At 37.1% G+C, this 8,793-nt stretch overlaps 1 protein-coding gene across 1 annotated transcript in view; it reads right to left on the bottom strand.

Annotated features, from left to right (window-relative positions):
• The window catches only part of TXK (TXK tyrosine kinase), a 92,484-nt gene that overhangs the window by 52,090 nt on the left and 31,601 nt on the right, over positions 1-8,793 (bottom strand). The window contains exon 6 of the mRNA XM_023737381.1: positions 4,575-4,629. Within this exon, the coding sequence (XP_023593149.1) occupies positions 4,575-4,629 (55 nt within the window). The remainder of the gene's footprint in view (positions 1-4,574; positions 4,630-8,793) is intronic.

The following is an 8,793-nucleotide window of genomic DNA, read 5'->3' as shown; positions in this document are numbered from 1 at the left end:
TATTCAACATTGTGCTGGAGGTCCTAGCTAGAGTAATAAGGCAAGTAAAAGAAACAAAGGGCATCTTAATTGGTAAGGAAGAGGTAAAATTATCCCCATTTGCAGATGATATGATCTTATACACAGAAAACCCCAAAGAATTCACAAGAAAGTTACTGGAACTAATAGAAGATTTCAGCAAGGTAGCAGGATACAAGATAACATACAAAAATCAGTAGAATTCCTTGACACTAACAAAGAGAACATCAAAAAGGAAATCACCAAATCAATACCATTTACAATAGCCCCCAAGAAGACAAAGTACCTAGGAATAAAACTAACCAGGGACATAAAGGGACTATACAAAGAAAACTAAAAAACACTACTGCAGGAAACCAAAAGAGACTAACATAAGTGAAAAAACATACCATGCCCATGGACAGGAAGACTCAACATTGTGAAAATGTCAGTTCTACCCAAAGTAACATACAGAGACAATGCAATCCCAATCCAAATTCCAACAGCATTTTTTTAACAAGATGGAGAAACAAATCACCAACTTCATATGGAAAGGGAAGAGGCCCTGGATAAGTAAAGCATTACTGAAGAAGAACAACAAAGTGAGAGGCCTCACACTACCAGATTTTAGAACCTATTATACAGCCACAGTAGTCAGAACAGCCTGGTACTGGTATAACAACAGACGCATAGACTCATGGAACAGAATTGAGAACCCAGACATAAATCCATCCATCTATGAGCAGCTGGTATTTGATAAAGGCCCCAAATCCATTAAATGGGGGAAAAGACAGTCTCTTTTTTTTCTTTCTTTTTTTTTAAATTGTGCTTTAGGTGAAAGTTTATAGCTCAAGTTAGTTTCTTATACAAAATTTTGTACACATATTGTTTTGTGACATTAGTTGTAATCCTAACAATGTGACAGCACACAAGGCAGTCTCTTTACCAAATGGTGCTGGGATAACCGGATGTCCATCTGTAAAAAAATGAAATAGGACCCATACCTCACACCATACACAAAAACTAACTCAAAATGGATCAAAGACCTAAATGTAAAATCTAAAATGATAAAGATCATGGAAGAAAAAATAGGGACAATGCTAGGGGCCCTAATATGTGGCATAAAGAGTATACAAACCATAAGTAACAATGCACAAACACCAGAAGAGAAACTAGATAACTGGGAGCTCCTAAAAATCAAACACTTATGCTCACCAAAAGAGTAAAAAGAAAACCTACAGACTGGGAAAAAAAATTAGGCTATGAAAATCCGATCAGAGTCTAATCTCTAAAATCTACAAGATATTGCAACACCTCAACAACAAATAGATGAATAATCCAATTAAAAACTGGGCAAAGGATATGGGCAGACACTTCACCAGAGAAGACATTCCAGCAGCTTACAGACATATGAGGAAATCAAGATCATTAGCCATTAAAAGAAAAAAACAAAACCCATTGCCATCGAGTCGATTCCAACTCATAGCAGCGCTATAGGACACAGTAGCACTGCCCCATAGGGTTTCTGAGGAATGCCTGGTGGATTTGAACTGCTGACCTTTTGGTTAGCAGCCGAGCTCTTAACCACCATGGATGAATCTGGAGGGCATTATGCTGAGTTAAATAAGTCAGTCACAAAAGGATAAATATTGTATGAGACTGCTATTATAAGAACTCAAGGAAAGGCTTACACACAGAGGAGGGAGGAGGAGAGGAAATCACTAACTAGATTAGTAGACAAGTGTCAACTTCAGTGACGGGAAGGACAACACACAATACAGGGGGAGTCACCACAACTGGACCAAAGCAAAAGCATAGAAGTTTCCCAGATACATTCAAAAACTTTAAGGGACAGAGTAGCTGGGGCTGGGACCTGGGGACCATAGTCTTGGGGGACATCTAGGTCAATTGGTGTAATAAAGTTTATAAAGAAAATGTTCTACATCCCACTTTGGTGAATAGTGTCTGGGGTCTTACAAGCCTGAGAACGGCCAGCTAAGATACATCTATTGGTCTCATCCCACCAGGAGCAAAGGAGAATGAAGAAAACAAAAGACACAAGAAAAATACTAGCCCAAAAAACTAAAGGACCACATGAACCAGAGACTCCACCAGCCTGAGACCAGAAGAACTAGATGGTGCCCGGCTACCACCAATGACCGCCCTACAGGGATCACAACACAGAGTCCTGGATGGAGCAGGAAAAAAATGTAGAATAGAATTCAAATTCACGTAAAAAGACAGACTTACTGGTCTGACTATGACTGGAGGAACCCTCGAAACTATGTCCCCCTAACAGTCTGCTAACCAGAACTGAAATCATTTCCAAAGACCACTTTTTAGACAAAGAATAGATAGGCCTACAAAACAAAAAATAACACACGTGAGGAACGTGCTTCTTAGTTCAATCAAATATAGGAGACCAAATGTGGAGCTCCTGTCCAAAAGCAGGACAAGAAGGCAGGAAGGGACAGGAACTGGGTGAATGGACACAGGGAGCCGAGGGTGCAAAGGGGGAGCATGCTGTTACATTGTGGGGATGGCAATCAATGTCACAAAACATTATGTGTATAAATTTTTGAATAAGAAATTAACTTGAGCTGTAAACTTTCACTTAAAGCACAATACAAAGAAAAAAAACAAAACAAAAAAACACCCTATGGAGCACAGTTCTCCTCTGTCACATATGAGGTCACCGTGAGTTGGAATCCACGGTGACTGGTAGTAATGTTAAATATGCACATACTCTGTGACCAAATAATCCCACTTCTGGGTATAACCTAAAGAAACCCTCACCCTGTGCACAAAATGACATTTACAAGGAAGTTCACTACAGCTCTGTTTGTAATAGTAACAAACTAGAAACAATTCAAATGTTTGTCAACAGCAAAACGGATACAATTATGTATACTCATACAATGAAATACTATAAACAGGTAAAAGAATGTATTTGATCTATATTTAGGTTATATGAGTGAATTTTGAAAATATAATGTTTAATTTTTAAAATTGACCCACAATATGATCCCCTTTATGCTGAATAGTAAAACATACAAAAGAACACTCTAAATTGTTTATGGACATACATATATTACCAAAGTATAAACACATGGACAAAATGGAAACACATTCTTCTAATTGTGATTCCCTCTGGGGAGTAGAGGAGGACAAATAAGATGAAGGGGTGGGTTTCAACTGTATCTATAATGTTTTATTTCTTTAAAAAATATGATGGCCAAATTTTAGTATCTGTTCTATCTGGGTTGTGGGCACATGAGATTTTTTTTTATATAAGTCCCTATGCCTCATCTCAAGGAGCCCTGGTAGCGAAGTGGTTAAAGAGATTGATTGCTAACCGAAAGGTAAGCGGTTCGAAACCACCCGCTGCTCCTTGGGAGAAAGACATGGCAGTCTGCTTCCGTAGAGATTTATAGCCTTGGAAAACCTATGGATTCACTGTGAGTTGGAATCTACTCGACGGCAATGAGTTTGGGTTTTTTTGGGTTTATTCCTCATCTCTGTAGAGCAATCAGATCCTTGCTTTATTCTGGCGTTCTTTCAGATACTTAAACCCTGATGTTGAACTGGCTCAGCCCAGTGATTTTGGCCATACGACTTGTGACCAACTTGCTTACTGTGGACCTACTCCTGGACTTTCCCTCTCTGGTTCAGCCTACCTGTCATAGTATCTTATTTCTCCCCTGGACTGACTACTATCACTTCACAGATGGTCACCTGCTGTTGCCATGCCAGGCAGACACCACGCTCAGCTTCCTCTAAGCAAGGGAAGTCAGGCCTGTCCTCCGACCTGCATCTCCACCACCACCTGAGGCTGGAGATGTCCCTCATACTCTCTGCCCATTTTTATGCTATTAATTGGGGCTTCCTTGTGTCCTGAGCCATTACTGGTATTGGGTTTTTAGTTATGGAACTCATCTTTCTCATGTACATTTTTAGATTTCCTCAATATCTGACAGATCTCTTACCTAATTTCTAGTTTTGACTCTACATTTACCCACAGTTAATATTTACCATCAGTTGGAAACTTAAACTGTATGCAGTTTAGTTTTGTTTTGACCTAAATGAGCAGTTTTGATCTGAGTTTCGTATTTTGGCTACTCTATTCTTCCCTTTGTTTCTAAAGAACAAAGAAAGTACTGCACCGTGTATTTTGATATGTTTATGTTTGAAAGAGCCTAAGTTAAACTCATGAGGATAGAGCGTATATTAGGCCACCTTTCTTGCAAGGGTTGCGTGGGCAACAAATACAGACTCTACCGGGAAAGTACACTTTGGAATGAATGAAGGAGTCTCAATGATTTACAGTTGAAATCATTTCAGGAGAAACACATTTCTGAAATTATGATGAAGTCAGTGGAAAATATGATCTGATACAAATATATCTGATTTACAATTTTTCAGAAAGTGTGTAATGGACATGAAGTTGTAACAATATTTTAGAACTAAAAAGAACAGGAGGTAATAAACACTTTTGGTTGGTTAAAAATCTTCATAATGTAGCTTTCTCAGAAATTTTGAATATATTCATAGATTTAGTCATGAATGAATTGAATTACCTCTTGTCTCAATAGACGTTCTGCCTGATTTCTGGTAATGTTTTTATGGTACCACCTGTAAAAGCAATAACAAATGATTTTAAATTTTATATCCCATTTTTTCAGAAAAAAGCTTACTTCATTTCCTTCATTTTAAAGAACTTACTCCAGAAATGATTTTAGAAAATTGAGTGTTTTTCACTCAGATACACAATACTGTTTTATTATGTATCAATTATTTTATTTAATACAGTTTCATTAGTTTCAAACCAATATCAAGTTTGTTGTTTTACATCTCAGTTCAATTTTCTGACACACACTTAGTATATAATTTTGAATGATTTAATCTCCAGTAAATTTCCATGAAAGTTATGTGGTCAAGAAATCATCATCTTCAGCAAACACTTTACTCTCCTTTGGCAGATAAACCAAAAAGTACCCATTTCTCTCTTTTTTTCTTCTCAGGAACTTGCATTTGTTTGCTTTTATATGTACTATGTTATACTTTGGAGCCCTTGGGGCACAGTGGTTAAGAGTTTGGCTGCTAATCAAAAGGTCAGCAGTTGGAATCCACCAGTCACTCCTTGGAAACTTTATGGGGCAGTTCTACTCTGTCCTATAGGGTTGCTGTGAGTCAGAATTGACTCAACAGCAAGGGTTTTTTTTTATTTTTTTTATGTTATACTTTACAAAATTCAAACATACTGTAACTTATTTGACTCTCTTAAGTATATTAATTCATAGTAGAGTTAGTAGTTTAGTAGAGCAAATAGAGCGACCAATACATGATCTTGCCCCAAACATCTTCTCTTGCTTCATCTCTCACTTACTCGCTAAGCTCCACCCATCATGAGATTGTTTTCTTCCTCAAATTCACCAAACCCTTTCTTGCCTCATTCAGATCATGCTATTTCCTCTGCATGAACCATGTCATTAAATGACTTTAGAATATCAGAACTACACATAGCAAACCTAATTAAATAATATTATAATTTGAACATATAGCTTGATACGACAATACCTAGTCAGTAAGCTGTGAGTCAGAATTGACTAGACGGCAACAGGTACAGGGTACAGGTACAGTCAGTAAGCAAATGCTGTGTGAGATAGAGAAAAGAAAAGTGATAGAGTCAAAGAAAAGTAAAGAAAAATTGGAAAACTTTCATTTCAAAACCATATATAAAAGGAGTTAACCTACTATTACCAGAAATATTATTTTTGTGGACAGTGGAAGGAAGAATGCATATGTAGCCATGTATTGACTCACAGTGAGTGGGCCAGATGGTAGCTGAATGAAACTCTTAAACCTGACTTTGAGGGTGGAACTGCTTGCAGTGTTCCACCCATCTCATCATTTGGACTTCCCTTAACCTATAGTAGCGGAAAGTTGCCACTAAACTAGAATGGACAGCTATTCCTATAAATTGAAAACAAACCTTAAAATAGATGAACCACAGAGAATAGGGAATGTTTAAGTAGATGAAATTTCATGATTCTAGACAAAGTAATTTGACTGCTTATCACTAGTGGGAACAAGAGAAACTGTAATGTTAATCTGTGAGCATCATTTAGTACTTTCATGTGAGTATTCACATTGAGGGAGGGAATTTCAAGATGTCTGAGACCTCTTCTAGAAAAAAAAATTCTTTCCCTATAAGTGAGATATTGTTAAAGATGTAGAGAACCAGCTTAAAGGGGCTTCCACAGACTAAGTTGTAAAAATTTTGATATTAAAAGGAGAAAAATTATTATAGCTCACTGAAATAAATCGCACCTGAAAAGCTAAGAGTACACAATGATACTCAAAAAGGAAGAGTTAACATACATTGTAATTTTTTTTTTAATATTGTTTTTTGCCTGTTAGTATGTTGGTGTTAATTTTGTTGCTTTCTTTTCTTTTTTTTTTTTTTCCAGTTGCAGAGAAGTTGGCCCAGACTCATGGTAACCTCAAGTGTGTCAGAGTAGAACTGTGCTCCATAGAGTTTTCAGAGGCTGATTTTCTGGAAGTAGCTTGCCAGAACTTTCCTCTGAGTCTCCCCTTTTAGTTAGCAGATGAGCACATTAACCATTTGCACTACCCAGGGACTCCTCATTTATTATATGTAAGTAAATATGTTACTTTTATTAAAATATAAATTAAAAATCCATTTATGGGTAGATATCATTAGAATGACTTCAAATTAGTAACCAATGAGCCAGATGTAACAATGTAACAAATTCAGGATCCAGTGGGATGACCTTTAAAATAATGCAGAATTCCATCAGGTAGGAAAGAGACTGGATGAATGAAATTTAGGGGAGGTTGGGGACATGATATTTTAGAATTTCATCTGTTTAAATTAGATGATAAAAGTTAGAAGAGTTTAAAAATAGGTAAGGCTGTAATTTTTATACTTGTTGTTGTTGTTGGATGCCATTAAGTCAATTCTGACTTACAGCACCCTCCATTTTCATACCTAAACAAAATTAATACCACATGAAGGATGTGGCACATAGGAATTGGAGGAGGGAGACTCATATATATAATATCCAGCTGTGGTTAAGTTGAATATCTTGTATATATGTAAGCCTTGGGTCCCATGTTTCAATCTCTGATTTCTTATCAATAAGTAACAGTATAGTGGTCTTGAATTTTTGACCTAGAAACCCCATTAGATCTGAGAAGGTAAATCTGCTTCCCTTACTGACTTTCTAATCCCTGAGAAAAGTAAGGACTCAGTGTAGAGATAATGAGATAAATCAAACTCATACTTCTGTAACATTCAGGATAACTGATGTGGTTGGTATTTAAAATATCTATAATTCTAAGAGAATCTGGCACATTTGATTTTTACTTCTGACTTGAAATGCATAATTGATATTAAACTGATTTGAAATTGAAAAGAATTTGACTCATTTTTAAAATGAAATTGGAACATCTAAGAGAGCTCAACTTACCACATATATATTTAATTACATAGATTTCTAGGGTTACTTAGGTACTTAGGAAAGGCTTGTGACAATTGTAAATTTGCCCTGTCAGTTATTTGAAGTACTTAAAAAGGAAATTGAATTTATTCAGCTTATTAATGCAAGTTAAATGGTTTAGGAAATTTAATTAACTGAGCTTATAAATTAGAACTGATTTTTAAGGACATTTAGTATGCTGAGTTTGAATTAAGGTGATTGTTATTTTAATAGGTGTGTAAGTACTATATCAAGATTTACAAGTTGAACTGAAGGCTTAATGAACTGGAAACCAGGTTTTTACATTTTGATGTTGACAATTTAGATATTAATTTAAAACCTAAGTGGCCATAAATATTTGTATATACAAAGGGTGCCCTGAGACACCAGAAGCCCACACTGACACAGCATTCCTTCCTCTACTTCCCCCCAGTTCCCTCCTACCATGTTCAGGCCTCAAGTCACTCCCTCAGAAAGGTCTTCTTCATCAACCCACCATCCCTCATCTAAATCACCTCCCCTTCCCCATGAGTCAGAATCAACTGTACAGCAACTGATTTTTCTCCTCCCCCTATGCACCAACTTGTTTTCTCCTGCAGTATATACTATACATTTCCTTCATGTTGCTGTTTTTAGGGGTCATCGAGTCAGTTCCGACTCACAGCGACCCCATGCACCACAGAATGAAACACTGCCTAGTCCTGCACCATGCCCACAATTGGAGTTATGCTTGAGCCCATTACCGCAGCCACTGTGTCAATCCATCTCGTGGAGGGTCTTCCTGTTTTTTGCTAACCCTGTACTTTACCAAGCATGATGTCCTTCTCCAGGGACTGATCCCTCCTGACAACATGTCCAAAGTATGTAAGACACAGTCTCGCCATCCTTCCTTCTAAGGAGCATTCTCGTTGTACTTCTTCCAAGACAAATTTGTTCGTTCTTTTGGCAGTCCATGGTATATTCAATATTCTTCACCAACACCACAATTCAAAGACGTCAATTCTTCTTCAGTCTTCCTTATTCATCGTCCAGCTTTCGCATACGTATGATGCAATTGAAAATATCATGGCTTGGGTCAGGTGCACATTAGTCTTCAAGGTGACATCTTTGCTTTTCAACACTTTAAAGAGGTCTTTTGCAGCACATTTGCCCAATACAATGTGTCTTTTGATTTCCTGACTGCTGCTTCCATGGGTGTTGATTGTGGATACAAGTAAAATGAAATCCTTGACAACTTCAATCTTTTCTCCATTTATCATGATGTTGCTTATTGGTCCAGTTGTGAGGATTTTTG

The sequence above is a fragment of the Trichechus manatus genome, unplaced genomic scaffold, assembly GCF_000243295.1.
Source record: "Trichechus manatus latirostris isolate Lorelei unplaced genomic scaffold, TriManLat1.0 scaffold00101, whole genome shotgun sequence".
Classification (NCBI taxonomy): domain Eukaryota; kingdom Metazoa; phylum Chordata; class Mammalia; order Sirenia; family Trichechidae; genus Trichechus; species Trichechus manatus.
This window is presented reverse-complemented; position numbering and strand designations above follow the sequence as displayed.